The following is a 16292-nucleotide window of genomic DNA, read 5'->3' as shown; positions in this document are numbered from 1 at the left end:
AGCACAGGATGGGAGAGATGGTCAGGACAGAGTCTTCTCTGAAAAAGGCCTGGAGGTTTTAGTAGATGGCAGTCCCAATGTAAGTCAAAAGTACCTAAACAATCCCGTTTAATCTTGGGTTCACTTGGACCTCTTAGCCTCCAAAAGTGAGTGAGAGGAGGGGAATTAGAACAGCTTGTCAAGAAGTCTGGCTCAGGAAGGAGACAGGACAGGAGGAGGCAGTGGAGGCTTTTTAAGGATAGGGGAATCTTGGGTTTATTTGAGGGCAGGAGAGAAGGAACCAATTGATAAAGAGCGGTTGAAGGTGGGGGGAGAATGATGAAGGACATGATGATGAAGGATAATCTTCTGGGAGAAAAGGAGAAGGGAGAATCAAGGGCAGATAAGGCCACTTCCCCATCAGAGGCAAACAGGGCTAAGTGACTTGCCCAGCAAAGGCCTGAGACAGGATTTGAACCAGTGTATTCCTTCCTATAAATCCACTGCAGCTGGAATGTGCAAAGGGTAGAACCAGAAGTCAGGAGGCCCCCACAAGTTGTGTGACCTCTGCCAAGTCACTTTCCCCTGACCACCTCACATCCAGTGGCCAGAGATGGCTCACGACGACTGGAGTTGGCCCTGGATGCAGTGGAGACCTTGGCTTTTTAGAGCCAGGTCTCAGTTTGACCAAGGGAACACCATTAAGATTAGGTAAGAGAGGAGGCCAAGGGGCCAAGAATGGCCACTTCCAGTAAAAGAAGAGGAAAAAGTGTTGGGAGGGTAAGACCCAAGTCTTCTCAGTGATTGAGGCAGAAAAGAAGCAAAGAGCATTGTCCCCCAAAAAACCAAACCAACAAGCCCATCCCCAGAGCACACGTAATATGGTTGAAACTCCTGCTTTTTTGGTGGCCACCTTCCTTGGGGTCTTATTTCACAGTAATCCTTCCATGGTTCCATGGTAATGGAGCTTGAGTGGCCCGGAAGGAAGGGTGAGCCCCCCAGCTGGAGAGAGGACCCAGGGACTGAGGAGCAAGACCTGCTACTGATCTGAACAGAACATGCTGCCCTTGCGCGCTGGCCCCAGAGTGGCTTCATTGATAGGCAGGAGCCGGGGTGGGCAGGAGCAATTCTTAATTGGGAACAGAGAGTAATTTGGCAGCATTGCTGGCTCTGCCTAGGGACCGCAGCCGAAGCCCAAGGCCCATGATTCTCCTCGTGCAGCCTCTGGGACAGACTCAGTCTGTTATTTATTTATTTAGTCTTCTGCATTTAGGCTTTGGGGGGAAAAAACCTGACAGTACAATTATTAAAAAGCTTCACATAAATATGAAGGACAAACTACAAAGACTGTCAGGGAGCTGGGGCTTGTTTTGTCATGCAAAAGAAGCTTCTCTGATTCACATTGCCTGGCCTTGGCCATCTAGGAGCCACCAGCCAGAGGAAGGGGGGGTGCCTAAATGGGGAGGGGGCAGGGGTGCCACTCTCCCCTGGACTTGTCATTATTATCTCAGCCTTACCTATCCTCTCCTCTTCCACAATTGGCCCAAGGGTCACATTATGTGTCTTGGAAAGAAGCCTGGGCTTTGAGGCTTGTATCTTGGGGATCCTCAGGCTGGAAGGGACCTTGAGCTCATCGAAACCATCCCTCCCTCAGCTCCTCTCTTTGGCTTCCAGAACCTTCCCAGCCTCTTCCCACCTGAGCTTCCCAGCTTTCTTACACAGGATTCCCCCTTCAGAACTCTTCAGCCGACTGGCCTTTTGCCAGTCTATACCTTGATAGACCTACAGTAGTGAGAGTGTGCGAGTATTTTTGTGTATGTGAGTGTGCGTGTGCGTGTGTGTCCCCATGCATCCCCATGCTTGTATCCCCCAATATCATGTCTGCATCCCCCAGCTTCAACTCAAAGACCCACAGTGATGGAGAAGTGACCATGTCATGAGCTCAGCTGGCCCCTCTGAGATGACTCTTACGGGTAAGAAAGGCAATATTCTAGGATAGAAAGAGGAGGGTCCCGGACCTGGTGCTCCCATTCTCCTGTGGGAAATCCATATCAGGTGAACTACAGTAAAGGGGGTAGGGGGCAGGAGGGGCCTTAGAGAGAAGGAAGCCCCAGAGCTGACCAGGAAGGGCAGGGCAGGAGGGAGTAAGGGAATGATTTGGCAGAGGCAGAGGCAAGAGGCAAACCCAGCAGTGTTTCCTCTCTATTGTAATGCCCCTCAGGTACCCTCACCCCTCCCTTTTCGGTCTCTTCTGCTGCTCCAGCCTAGGCTCCCAGCATCTTTCTCCTTCCTTCTGGTCATACAAACCAGCCTGTTAGCCCCCCTCCAGCTCCCATACCACACTTAGACCTGTCCTTCCCACCCAGCCCTAATGCTCTGTATCATTAAAATGTTCCTTTTACTGAGATGTTGGGGAGAGCAAGACGCATAAACTAATTCCTAGCCTTTCCAAGGTGAGGATTGCCACCCTTAGCCCTATCTTTTTCCATTATAAAAGAGGATGCTCCTTGACCCAGATGACTCTTGGATTGGTGAGCTCTTAGGAGTGATATTTGGAGTCAGGGGAACCATTCCTGATGCAAGATTGGCCCCTGTTGCAACCACCCTTCTGATCATGGCTTCCCAAGAACCCACCAAAAAGTCCTCAGGTCCTTTTGATGTTTCATTGAGAAATCCATGAAATCCCAAACTGGGGAGTTTATGTTTCCCTCCAGAGATGCTATCTTAGAGCAAGTTTTGAAGTTTCTTAAACAGGGCCTGTGTTTTAATATCGGTTCAGCAGTTGCATGGGGAATTCTGGTGTTTCTTCCTCTGCAAGCTCTGAGCTCTGGTCCAGGAGCTGGGGGCAGGGTGGACAGCTACACCCTAGGCTTCCCAATGACTGCTATTAGAAATAATCAGCAGCAGTTGTCCTCCATCACTGGGGAGGCCTGCTCTTTGGGATGTGAGATGGTGATGGGAACAGTGAGAAGGAGAGGCACCCCATGGCGCAGCCTGAAGGGAGAAGGCCCCAAAGGCCAGCCTAATTAGACTCCCGGAGCCCATTCAGGGAGAGAAGAGAGGTTAGAGACGGCTCATCCATGGTGGGTAAGAAAATATAGCCAAAAGATCCTGATTTAATATCCAGAATTGGCACAGAACCCCTTTTTGTTAGGACCGTCCTGAGAGGAAGTGGTGGGAATTAAGTGTGATGGCTTGGCTGATGTTGAGTTTTGAGCCATCTGATACAGCAAGTACCATGGTGTGATCTCTCAGCTCCTTCCAACTTTAAATCCTATGAGTCGTGCCTGGATTTCGATCATCAAACAAACAAGAGCCTTCCATATTTGAGCACTGAAGATACAAAGAGAAAGCAGAGCCATCCAAGCTCCCCTGTGGGGACTGAATGTGCACAGTAGATGAGTGGTGATTGGAGATGGGGGGGGAGGCTGGGCTGAGGCTTAAAGAAATCAGGCTTCTAAGAGAGTTCTGGTCTGGAGTCAGGCCAGGCCAGCAGGCCACTTTGGGGGAGGGTAAAGTCAGAGAAGGAGAGGCAGAACTGTCTTTTCTATTGAAACCCTGAAGACTGTATTGACCTTTTACCCTGGAGGCCATGAGGAGTGTGAGGAAGCCTCTTGAGCAGATCAATGATATGGCTAGACCTGTTCTTTAAGAATATTAACTAGAGGGGCGGCTAGGTGGCACAGTGGATAAAGCACCAGCCCTGGAGTCAGGAGGACCTGAGTTCCAATCCAGTCTCAGACAGTTAATTACCTGTGTGACCTTGGGCAACTCACTTAACCTCATTGCTTTGTAACATTAAAAAATAAACCATAAAAAAGAATATTAACAAGACATTTATATAAAGAATAGACTGACCTCACAGGGAGACCTGTGAGAAGGCTCTTGTGGTCTCCAGACGTTCCAGTGGCACTGGCCTCCTGACTACTGATCAAACAAGACCCTCCATCTCTTGGCTCTGGACATTTTCTCTGTATGTCTTCCAGGCCAGGGATGTTCTCCCTCTTCCTCTTCTACCTTGCTGGCTTCCTTTAAGTCCCATCTAAAATCTCACTTCTATAAGAAGCCTTTCCTAGCCTCTCCTAATTCCAGAACCTTCTCTCTATTAATTATTTTCTATTTATGCTGTATATAGTTTGCCTTGCTTATATGTTTGTGTCATCTTCCCATAAGGTTCCTTGGGGGCAGGGCCTGGCTTTTCCTTCTTTCGTCCCTAAAAAAGTTGAACACTATGCTTGCCTGGCCCATTGTTGTTCAGTTGTTTTAGTCATGTCTGTCGCTCTGGGACCCCCATTTAGAGTTTTCTTAGCAGACACTGGAGGGGTTTGTCAACTTCTCCAACTCATGTTAAAGAGGAGGAAAATGAGGCAAACAGGGTAAAGTGATTCACCCAGGGGGACCCAGGCATTCAGTTTCTGAGGCTGTATTTGCACTCGGGTCCTCCTGCCATGAGACCACATTCTCTTATGCACCACCTCGAGTCCTGCAGGGACACAGTAGGTGTTCAATAAATGCTTGCTGACTGATTTGATTCAGAAGCCCTTCTCTTCTCCCTAAACCTGCACCTCCCTGTTTCCCCTATTCTATCAAGGATGCTTCCACCCTCTCCTAATGCTCTTCTCCTCCCTCCTCATGGCCAGGAGGCCAGCATTACTGGACTGAAGGATGTGTGTCAGAGAGTAAGAGAGAGGATCCTGGAAAAGGAGGAGCGGGCCAAGTGGTAAAGGACTCTGAATGCCAAAAGAGCTCCTGGAGGTACCAGGGGCCATTGGAGTTTATGGAGAGAGGGAGTGGCCTGTTGGAGCTGTGCTTTAAGAAAATCATTTTATCAGCTGAATAGAGAATGGTTTGGAGTGGAGAGAGACTTGAGGCAGCTATTGAATTAGTCCAAGAGTGAGGTGATGAGGGCCTTCACCAGGGTGGGGGCTATGGCAGAGGAAAGAAAGGGATGGGTTTGAGAGAGGGTGCAAAGGTGGAATGGACAGGTCTGGGGGATGGGGGTAGAATGAGAGATGGTGAGGCGTCCATACTTAGAGCACCAGCCCTGGAGTCAGGAGGACCTGAGTCCAAAACCGGCCTCAGACACTTAATAATGACCTAGCTGTGTGGCCTTGGGCAAGCCACTTAACCTCATTGCCTTGCAACCCCACCCCACCCCCAAAAAAAGAGTATGTGGACGAGAAAGGTTATGCTTCTCCTTTGGGGAGGTGAGTTTTTTAAGGCAGTCACCTGGCTCCTCTTGACCATCCTGTCTTTGTATTTCCTGGGGCTTGATTAGACCATGGACTCATGAACTTTAGCCTCCTGGTCCTGGACACTAGAGTTCAAGAAAGCGCAGAGAGCCCAAAGCCCATCAGCTGATGAACTCTGTGGCCTTGGACACTGTGGCTGACCGTTTGTTTGTAGGATGACCTCAGTGGGCACGTTCTGCTTGTCAAAGAGAATTCTGGGGATTTGTGAGCTCCATTCTAGTGTTTGTAAGACTGGCGCTTTGAAGAGCAGTTTGTCTTGACCTGCTCAGCCTTAGGGAGGAAAAGGAGGAGGAGGAGGAGAAAGGGAAGAAGAGGAGGAGGAGGAGGAGGAGGAGGGAAAGGAGGAGAGGGATCTAGTGGTGATAAAAAGCATAAAGAAGAAAACTGAGGCTTGAAGTAAAGAAAAGCCTCATAAACTTTGAGTTGGCCAAAAGGGCAGGGAGCTCCCCTGTCTGGTCATGGGCTCCATCACTGGATATTTTGAGCAGAACCTGGAGGTCCTGCTGAAGAAAGCCTTGGGTCAGCACAGGCTGAAATGGACTGGATTAGGTGACAGCTCTGGTCCTTTCCAGCCCTCCCATTCTCCAGGAGAAAGCTGGAGGCAGAGAGGCCTAGGTGCCTGTGGAGAGGCTCAGGACCCCGGAAACTCAGCAGGCCCTCTCTTGCTGTCCTTGGATCCAGACCATCTTTTCCTATGGCAGTTGGAATTCTGGATCACGCTCATCCCTCTTGGAACTCTCACATTTCAAGGCCCAGACATTATTCTTTTTTTTTTAAGGTTTTTTTTTTTTTTTGCAAGGCAATGGGGTTAAGTGGCTTGCTTAAGGCCACACAGGTAATTATGAAGTGTCTTGAGACTGGATTTAAACTCAGGTACTCCTGATTCCAGGGCCGGTGCTCTATCCACTGGGCCACCTAGCCACCCCACCCAGGCATTATTCTTAAGGGTCCTGCTCCTCTTGGGGAGCTTCTCCTTTGTGACTGTGTCAGATGGCAGGTCCAGCTTCTGACCTGCCTGGAAGGTTAGTGGGGATGCTGCCATCTCTGCAGGATCAGGCTTAAGGTGGATGCCACCATGGACTACCAAGGATAGTCTTACCTTCTTCCTTAGGAGTGCTTCTTCATCAAATGGGGAGTTTGTGACATGGGTCAGAAAAGCTGGGTCTTGTCTCCCCTCTGACCCTAGCTGAGTGTCTTTAGTGAAACTACTTCAGTGAGATTCTGTTTCTTCATTTGTAAAATTGAGGGTAATAATAAGTGTTCTCATTGATACAGCACTTTAAAGTGTGTATAACTATTTAGCCCATAATGATCCTGTGAGGTGGATTAATATTAACATCCCTGAGCACAGAGGTTCAGGGACCGACCAATCACAGAGGTCGTTAAACTCTGAAATGTTTCTATCCCACATCTTCCCAACTCCAAGTCAAATTCTTTCCCCATGATGACATGCTGATAATACATGTCCTATAAAAGGCATTGGGATATGGTGCCCTTGAAACCTGGGCTTTCCATTCAAATTCACCAAGTGATAATTCTTACCTTTGTAACCCTTGGCAAATCACCCAACCAGAGCCTCTGTTTCTTCATCTGTAAAATGGGATCATTTTGATTTCACCACTGACTTAACAGCACTCCTCTGGGGAAATTGCTAAAGGAACCAGGTCTCGAGGGGGCATTCTCTCTAGTTCGACTCTAGCCTTTTGAAGAGAAGGAACCAGGTCACCTAGTCATCTTTGACCCAGTATGGACTAGGTAGGTACCCAAGGAAAGGATTATTTGTTGATGCCAGAGTGATGTGGGTCTGCTGTTCATACAGTCTCCAAACATTCTTCCCACATCAAATCTCTTCTTTCTCTTTTACTTTTTATTTTATCTTATTTTTTTTTTTTTTTTTGGTTTTTGCAAAGCAATGGGGTTAAATGACTTGCCTAAGGTCACATAGGTAAATAATATGTGTCTGAGGTCAGATCTGAACTCAGGTCCTCCTGATTCCAGGGCCTGTGCTCTATCCACTGAACCACCTAGCTCCCCCACTCCCAGATCAAATCTCAAAACCCTTAAAATGCTTATGAATTTATGGGTTTTCAAGCATTGGACTATCGTTTGAGAAGTAAAGGGAAAAGGAGATATATTGGGAAATGTTGAAACAAATGATAGAAATAAAGTTTATTTTTATTTTTGTCATTTTATTTAAGGTAATGGAGTTAAGTGACTTATTCAAGGCCACACAGCTAGGCAATTATTAAGTGTCTGAGGCTGGATTTAAACTGAGGTCCTCCTGACTCCAGGGCATTCTATCCACTGCACCACCTAGCCTCCCCTAGTTAATTTTTTTAAAGCTTTTAAAAGTTAAAGCAAAATTCACTAAATGAGTAGTGATTTGTGGACAATCCTCATTTGTAAGATCCTTTAGATTATAAGCTTCTTGACGGTAGTGACTATTTTTTTAAATCTCTAGTGCTTAACAGAGGGCTTGGCAAATATTAGGGAAGAGCTAAATAAGTGATTATTGATTATTTGAAAACTAGTGAAAATGAGAAGAACTGGTGCTGCCCAGGATGAGCTCTGACCTCCAAAGAAACATCTGGAAGTAGCTACCTCCTAGTTGTGATGTGTCCTCCCCATGGCGGGGGTGGGGGGGACTAGGTTATTGTGGACGCAGGCAGTTAGGTAGTCACAGGGTTTAGAGCTAGAAGGAGCCTTATTTTTTAGTTAAGGAAACTGAGGCCTACATAAAGAAAAGAGGTTAAGTGTCTTGTCCGAGGTCACACAAACAGGATTTAAATTTGGGTCCTTAGACAGATGGCCAGTGAGATCCAGAGAGGGGAGGTGACTCCCAAAGACACAGCGATAGTAAGTGAACAGAATCTGAGACCAGGTTGAGAACCAGGCTCTTACCCCTAAACTAGAGGAGGTGTGGGGAACTCTTCAATGTTTCTCTTTCCCTTTTCCTCCACCTTACCTGGTCTTTCTTTTCCCAGAGCTCCGCCTGGAAGGAAACGCCCTGCACCGGCTCCCCGATGAGGTCAGCACCCTACAGCACCTCAAGGCCATTGATCTGTCCCGCAACCAGTTCAAAGACTTTCCTGAGAAGCTCACTGCCCTTCAGGCCCTTGAGACCATCAACCTTGAGGAGAATGCAATTGTGGGTGAGTGACCCTGGACTGGAGGGCTGGAGAATGGATGAATCATAGATCATCCGATGATGTACAGGTACATTCTGTCAAACCTTTGCCTAAGTGATCTCAGAAACAAAGGAAGGAAAACTCTACCATATTCCTTTTAGGAGACAAGTATAATCCTTGTCCCTGAAACAGGAAAGCATGGAACAAAGAAAGAAAACAATAGGCCATTATTACTAATAAATGAGCAACAATTCAGACATTTTGCCAAAGGATGCAGACCTCACACACATGCTCTCTCTCTCTCACACACAACACACACACACAACACACACACACACACACACACACACACACACACACACACACACACATTAACAGAGTTACTGTGACCCAGTTAGATTTATCGCAGGGATTCACAGAGGGTCCAACATTAGGAGAATGATGAATGTTAATTGTACAAAAAATTAAAACCACCAGAATGTCAGTGTCGGTGCTAGAAGGGACCACAGCAATGCCTCTTCCTTATCGTCTGATCCATGGGCTCATTTTGTGGAGAGCATACAGAGGCCGGGGAGTGGCTCTGACCCTCCCCAGATCACCCAGAGCTGCCCAGAACTCAGGACTCTGGGGCCTCCCAGGTGGACTCTCTCTTGGCACTGCTCCCCCACCAAGGTCTTCAGGATTTGTCACCACTTGGCAGCCAGGAATGCCAGCTTGCCAGATGGACAACTCTCAGAGGTCATTGAACATCAGGGCTGTTGATGTTTGTGATTCTGCCCTGCCAGGATGCCTTGAGGTGACCTTGAAATCTGTGGCGAAGGGGACTGCCAATTTTGGAGGAGTGTAGGGAGGTGCAGTGTGTTGCTGTACTGATCTGAGAGCCAGACCTCGGGGGCTGTCTGATGGAGTGGAGCAGGGAATGGGACTTAGGGTCCAGTGGACCTGCATTCAAATTCTGAGTCTGCCTCTGATTGGCTTTGTGACCATATGCAAGTCACTTGGTTTTGTTTGTCTGTCTCAGTTTGAGGTGGGAGTGGAAGGGGCAGCAGGTGAGAAGAGGAGAAAAGAAATGCATGCTCATTTTTTTAAATTGTCAGTGAACAAGTATTGATTCAGTTATTTTTGCTGCTTGTCCTTCTGGAGAGAAAGCTTGAAGCAGGACAGTCCCTGCTTGTAAAGAGCCCAGAGAAAGGCTGCAGCTCCTGCAGGCTTAGAGTGGTGCCGGGCAGCTGGGTGGGTGGCTCGCCAACTATGCTCAGGCAAGGTTTCTGGGGCCGAGGTAGAGAAAGAGCCGGACAGCTGGCCCTCATGGCAGGGGAAGCCGAGGATGACTCGCCAAGGACAGGGGTGATCCAAAGGACCCCGAGTTTGGGAGGAAGGGGATGATTTTCATCGGGGATATGTTGAGTTGGACATCTGGCATGCTCGTGGATGTCAGATGGGAGATGTCTAGAAGACCATGGGAGAAATGAGCCTGGAGCTTAGGGCTAAGGATCTCCCTGGAGATGATCATTGAGCCACGAGTGCTGAGGAGGTCCCTGAGACAGACATAGAGAAGAGGACCTGGCAGAGGCTCTGGGACCCCTACCCTAATGGCGGAATGAGGGAGGTGAGAGCACACTGGCAACCTGGGAAGTTGTTGGGGTCAGAGGGATCCCAGGGCTGGCAGGACTTTGCCTATTCCTGCCCTGTGAACACGTCACCTCCTCAGGTGTCTGCTGGGTTCTTTCTCTGTGTCTGAGTCTTCATTTGCTAGTATTGGACAGGGTAGTGTGTGCAGGTGGCTGGTTCTTGTCCTTTGTTATCAAAGAAGTCTAAAATGACATCACTATATTTGAGACAAATTATTTCAATGTGTCTGACTGTGACGGACTAGATCAATACACGGCTCAGAATGCTCTACCACAGGTTGTTCCCCGTAGTCCATATGAACACCTGGGGTGGGTATTCTAAACCTAGGTATGTCACGTTTCCTTGGAGCTGCTTCAATTCTGCCCTCCTCACAGAGTGCAGCCCCCTCACTGCTGAGGTAACACCATGCTGGGCGTGTGTCAGGGTCTCCCATGCTGTGCAGTCAATTCTAAAGTTCTTCAATGAGACCTTCAGGTGTCTCAGTGTCGCTTTGTCTGACCCTTTGTGAGTGCTTGCCCTGGGTGAGTTCTCCATAAAATAGGTTTTTGACAAGTATACATCTGGCTTCTAATCACGTGTCCAGCCCATCATAGTTGTGCTCTCTGTAGTCATCTTGGAATGCTAGACAGTTTAGCTCAAGAAAGGACCTCGGTGTCGGGATCTTCTCCTGCCAGGTGATCTTCAGAATCTTCCTAAGACAATTTAAATGGAAGCGATTCAGTTTCCTGACATGGCACTGGTAGACTGTTCAGGTCTCACAGGCATGGAGCCATGAGGTCAGCACAATGCCTCTGTCGGCCTTCAGTCTGGTCGTCAGTCTAATATCTCTTCTCTCCCCTGCTTTCTTTCAGAGCCTCCCCAATCCTGAGCTAGTTCTAGCAAGGTGTGTGCGCTGGGCAGGAACAATGGGTCAGGAACCCATCGGGATCAGGTTCCATCCCCGATGACTGAGCAGATGGCTTTAGCCCTCTAAGGCTCAGTGTCTTCCTCCATGAAATGAGAATAATCAGACGTAGCATACTGGAACCTGGGCTGTAGTCCCACTAATCTCAGTTAAGTCCAGCTTGACCTTGGGAAAGTCTCTTCATATTTTCTTGGGTAAGGACAGGTTCTGATCTACCATTAGTTTGCCTACAACCTGAGGTTCACCCGATGACCTCTGAAATCCCCTCCTGACCCTGGCATGCTGTCGGCCTCATCCAGCTCCAGATGCCAGCTTGCACCCCGTTCTTTAGGCTGAGCTCTTCCCCATCCTTAGTCCAATGGGATCTGATTAACATGGATTCTGGAACCCCCTTCCACATACCTCTTACTTCCCTCTCAGTCTCACTTGGACCCCCCTCCTTCCCCAGGTTTCTAAAGGGAGGTTTGGGATGGAAAGGAACCAGATGCCTACTTTAACACTTGCCAGCATTTCAGCAACTTGCTGCAAGCTTCCACTTAAAGGACTGTTTGTAATTTTTTTAAATGGTTCCAGGCATTATGCCCAAAGGGCAACAAAAATGTGCATGCCCTTTGATCCAGCAATACCACTACTGGGTCTATACCCTGAAGAGATAATGAAAAAGGGTAAAAACATCACTTGTACAAAAATATTCATAGCTGCCCTGTTTGTGGCAAAGAATTGGAAATTGAGCGAATGTCCTTCAATTGGGGGATGGCTTAGCAAACTGTGGTATATGTATGCCATGGAACACTGTTGTTCTATTAGAAACCAGGAGGGATGGGAATTCAGGGAAGCCTGGAGGGATTTGCATGAACTGATGCTGAATGAGATGAGCAGAACCAGAAAAACAAGGTATACCCTAACAGCAACATGGGGGCGATGATCAACCTTGATGGACCTGCTCATTCCATCAGTGCAACAAACGGACAATTTGGGGCTGTCTGCAATGGAGAATACCATCTGTATCCAGAGAGAATTGTGGAGTTTGAACAAAGACCAAGGACTATTCCCTTTAATTTAGAGGGGGGAAACCCTGTTATCTTACTATGTAATTCTGCTATCTCTAATACTTTATGTTTTTTTCCTTAAACATATGGTTTCTCTCTCATCACATTCAACTTAGATCAATGTATACCATGGAAACAATGTAAGGACTAGCAGACTGCCTTCTGGGGGGGGGGGGTGAAGTAAGATTAGGGGAAAAATTGTAAAACTCAAAATAAATAAAATTTTAAAAAGTCAGGAAAAAAATGACTCCAGGCAAAAAAGCCATTTTTCCTCCCCTTTGTGTCCATTAGTCAGGATCCTTGAGACCTCTGGCCCAGACCTGGCTGAGGTGAGAGGAAAAAAAAGTCCCCAGAATAGTCTAGAAAGGGTGGTCAAGAACTCAGCCATCATTGACTTTGGGACGCAGAGCCTGGGTTGTGCCCAGCTGCCCTGCTGCCAAGAGAGCAACCTGCACACCGGCTCTCAAGCCCCAGGTCAGAGCCCATTCAGGTGACCCCAGCCCAGAGGTCTTAGTGGGGATGCCAAGATTAGCAGCCCCATTTTGGGGGGGTGGGGACAGGGAGAACTGGGGAGCTGATCTCTGGAAGGGTCTGATGTGGGAGAAGCTTGGCCCCCATGGGCAGACCAGGAGCAGTGGCTGGAGGGCCTTAGAGACAGACTTGGGTCTACAGGGGAGCAAGCTACTCACCACGAGAGGGTCCCAGGCAGACCCAGATTCCTTTGGGCATGGGTGGCCTGGGGCTGGTGGGGAGCTCCTTTCCAGCCTTCAGACCATGATCCCTGGGGGTCTTTCCTAGCCCCCCCCCCTGCTAATCAGGGGCAGAGCCTCCCAGGAGTCAACCCCAGGTCTGCCACCTCTGCTCTGGCTTTTTTGCCCATTATTCTTTTTTGTTTCTTCAGAGATAATGAGCATTTTTATTTCTTTGTTCCACAAATGAACTGGCAAAATAGTTGTATCCCATGGGCTAATCAAACAGACCAAATCCCATATTTTCATCGGACTCTTCCGACTCTTCCTTGGCTTCTACTTTGGCTGGAGCTGCAGTCACAGGGGCAGCCACTGCAAAGGCTGAAGGGTCATCCAGAAAGGCCTTCACCTTTTCAGCAAGCGGGAAACTGTACTCAGTCTCCACAGCTACAGCCAAGACCCGCTTGTACCCATTGATGATAGAGTGGGGCACTGATGCAACAGTTGGGTAGCCAATCTGCAGACAGATGCTGGCAACGTTACGGACACCCTCTAAGAAGCAAAGGTACAAGGTCTCCTCTGTGATGTCCAGCACTTCAGGGTTATTAGATGCTGCCATTGTCAAACACCTGCTGAATGATCAGCCCAAAGGAAAACGGGGAGATATTCAGCATGTTCAACAAAGTGGCCTTGCTGGCACCCACTTTGTCTCCAGTCTTAATCAGCTGCACATCACTCAAAATTTCAATGGTGCCCCTGAAAATCTTGGTGGTGATACCCAGAGCTTGGAAGAAGGAAGTCTTCTCAGGACCCAGACCAGTGTTCTGGGCTGGCACCGTGACATCACATGGGGCGATGGCGCCAGCATGGGCAGCAGCTGGTACCTTATTGGCCAGAAGCATATCCCTAATCTCAGTCAGATCTTCTTTGGTGAACACAAAACCCACATTCCCGCGGATATGAGGCAGCAGTTTCTCCAGGGCAGGGTTATTTTCCAGATGCCCATGAATGGCTTTGCGCATCATAATGTTTTTTCCCATCAGCACTACGGCCTTCCCACGGAGGGACATCCGGATCTGCTTCATCTGCTTGGGGCCCACGTTGTCTGCTCCCACAATGAAGCATTTTGGATAATCATCCAAAAGTTAGATGATCTTGAGGAAATAATTGGATTTCCAGGTAGCCCTGTCTTCCCTGGGCATCTCGAAGGTGCCTCAGGGATTGCCACTTGGGGTTTAAAGACGATGTCACTCGCACGAGGACGCCTGGAGAGAGAGCCCAATTATTCTTTAAACCAAGCTAGAAACACCTGTTCCCATCCATCCTCTCAATCTAGCCACCCAAACAAGACCCAGGGGACCCTGGAGAATGGGATGGCAGAGGGAGGGGAGGATTTGGAGAAAGATAAGGGACAGGTCTCCTGAATCAGAGTCTAGAATCCCAGGAATCTGGGTAACCAGGGGAAGGGCTGGGCTGGCATGAGGGGAGCTGCCAGGAGGCATTGGCATCTACATCCCCACTCATGCCCCTTAGCTCAGCAGTTACTAGATGGGACAATCCCATCTGGCATTTTGATTTTAAACACCTTATTTCCCCTTCCTGTTTCCCCAGGGGAAGTGATGGAAGAATAGAATCATGGTGGATGTCTTTACTCCAGGCTTTCCATGCATGACAAGCAGTTCTGTGAGGGAGGAGCTCAGAGTAGCCAGAAGGGATTGCTGGCTCTGTCCAGGTGAAGGAGAACCCCCCATTTCAGTTCTTTTCTTACTGCCACCCTAGGAGGAGCATCTCCTATGTAGGGGAAGCACAGAGATGGTGTTTACTCAAGGTCAAGACAGGTAGGGACAGAACTGGGCTGGAGCCCAGGTGGCTCCTTCCAAAACTCACCCCTCTAAGTGGGTTTCCCAAAGCTGCCCTCAGCCACCTCTGCCCCCCCTGCTTTTATAAGTCAGAGAAATTCACCATATACAGATTAGGTGCCCGCCAGGTGCAGGGCCAGATTGTAGGTTGTCTAGATCACATCTATTAATCCTTCATGCCGAGGTTAGAACTGTGGGAGAGCCAGAGGGCAGTAGTGCATGGTGGGGGGAGGCAGGGGGTGCTGAGTGATGACAGACTGCATGAAAGAGCTTCTGAAATGGAGGCAGCCTGTGAGACCGGGGGAATTGATGCAGTGACAGGGACAAATGTGACTCATGAAGGATGGCATCACCACTAGCACCCCAGGAACCAGCATGACCCCCGGGAACAGGGCCAGGCTCCGATTCCACCCTGTAGCGCTGCCTGTGCCTGAGCTTCCCCTCACAGGATTGACCATAAGGTCCCAGAATCCAAAAGAGATACTAATCTTAAAATAGTCTGTAGGCATTGACTACAACTATGATGATTGTTCTAGAGCCAAAAGGGACCCCAAGGCCCAGCTGGTCCAACCCCCTCATTTTACAGAGGAGGACACAGAAGCCAGAGAGTAATAGGGGCAGCCCTGGGATTGGAGACGAGCCTCCAAACAATGTCTGCAAAGGCCTTTGCCAGCCTTGAAGCCCAGTGTTTGGGTGCTGGTGGGGCTGCTGCTGCTTCTCTAGGGGGATCCAGAGACAAGGAAGCTCTTGGGCCTGCCTCATGGTGGTAGAGCAAGGACTTCCATATCTCCAGTGCCAAACTGAATCCTATTTATAAAAGGACATGGCCTTGATGACCAGAAAGTGCCTCCCCTCTCTGGAGAGTCAGGAATTGGTCTCGGTCATCTAGGACCATCTCCCACCATTCTGTCCAGACTCTCCTACCAGAGGATGCTGAAGTTTGGTCTTCATGTCTTCCTGGTGGGTGGTAACAGGAGGAACCCTTCTGGTGACCAGTTTGTCTGAGGTCACGTCCATTCAGTGATCAAAGCTAGGTAAGAGATGAGGCAAAGAAGGACCTCCCTTACCCAGGCCACCAGTCCCAGAGGGCCCCGGAGGGGAGAATGAGGCTGGAGACTCCGCCCAGCTCTGCTCCTCCCCACTTAGATCCAATTCTCTTGCATCTCTTGTGTCATGACATCGCCTTCCTGATGTCTGGGTCCTCTTCTAAAAGAACAAATAATTTGTGCCCACCACAAACGCAGTTCTCTCTGTGTTCTCATTAATCTCTTGGCTGATTAATGAGATGAGTCACCCTGGAGGCAGAGACTCTCCAGGTTATTCCAGCTAAAATGCTAAGAGCTGGCATTTGTTAGAGTTTAAGGTTTTCAGAGTACTTTCCCCCCAGAGGAGCTAATCCAAGTAATCATGTACTTCATTTTGCCAGTGAAGGAGATAAGGCTCAGAGTGAAGGGAAGGAAGAGTCCCAGGAAGGGTCTTAAGAGAGTTTGGACTGGGGCAGCTGGGTGGTACAGTGGGTAGAACACTGGCTCTGGAGTCAGGAGTACCTGGGTTCAAATCCGCTCTCAGACACTTAATAATTACCTAGCTGTGTGACCTTGGACAAGCCACTTAACCCCATTGCCTTACCAAAAGAAAAAAAAAAAGAGTTTGGACCTCTCACCCTTTCCATTCTACCAGGAGCCCAGAAAGGGCCCTGAGTCTCGCTGGAGAGGACAGGGATGAAATGCCACTACTGCTGCTGACCATGGATGATCTTGGCCACTCGGATCCCAAATTGATGACCCTGGGATCATTTGC

The 16292-nt window shown here is 48.8% G+C and overlaps 1 protein-coding gene and 1 pseudogene across 4 annotated transcripts in view; one reads left to right on the top strand and one right to left on the bottom strand.

The window, feature by feature from the left end:
- The window catches only part of LRRC20 (leucine rich repeat containing 20), a 68257-nt gene that overhangs the window by 36823 nt on the left and 15142 nt on the right, over nt 1–16292 (top strand). For all 4 annotated transcript variants that reach the window (XM_074232454.1, XM_074232453.1, XM_074232455.1 and 1 more), the window contains one exon: nt 8216–8383. In XM_074232454.1, coding sequence (XP_074088555.1) covers nt 8216–8383 — 168 coding nt within the window. The remainder of the gene's footprint in view (nt 1–8215; nt 8384–16292) is intronic.
- LOC141520696 (large ribosomal subunit protein uL10 pseudogene) lies at nt 12880–13893 on the bottom strand (annotated as a pseudogene).

This window comes from Macrotis lagotis, chromosome 4, assembly GCF_037893015.1.
Source record: "Macrotis lagotis isolate mMagLag1 chromosome 4, bilby.v1.9.chrom.fasta, whole genome shotgun sequence".
NCBI lineage: Eukaryota > Metazoa > Chordata > Mammalia > Peramelemorphia > Peramelidae > Macrotis > Macrotis lagotis.
The sequence above is the reverse complement of the archived record's forward strand: the minus strand, read 5'-3'. Positions and strand labels throughout refer to the sequence as shown.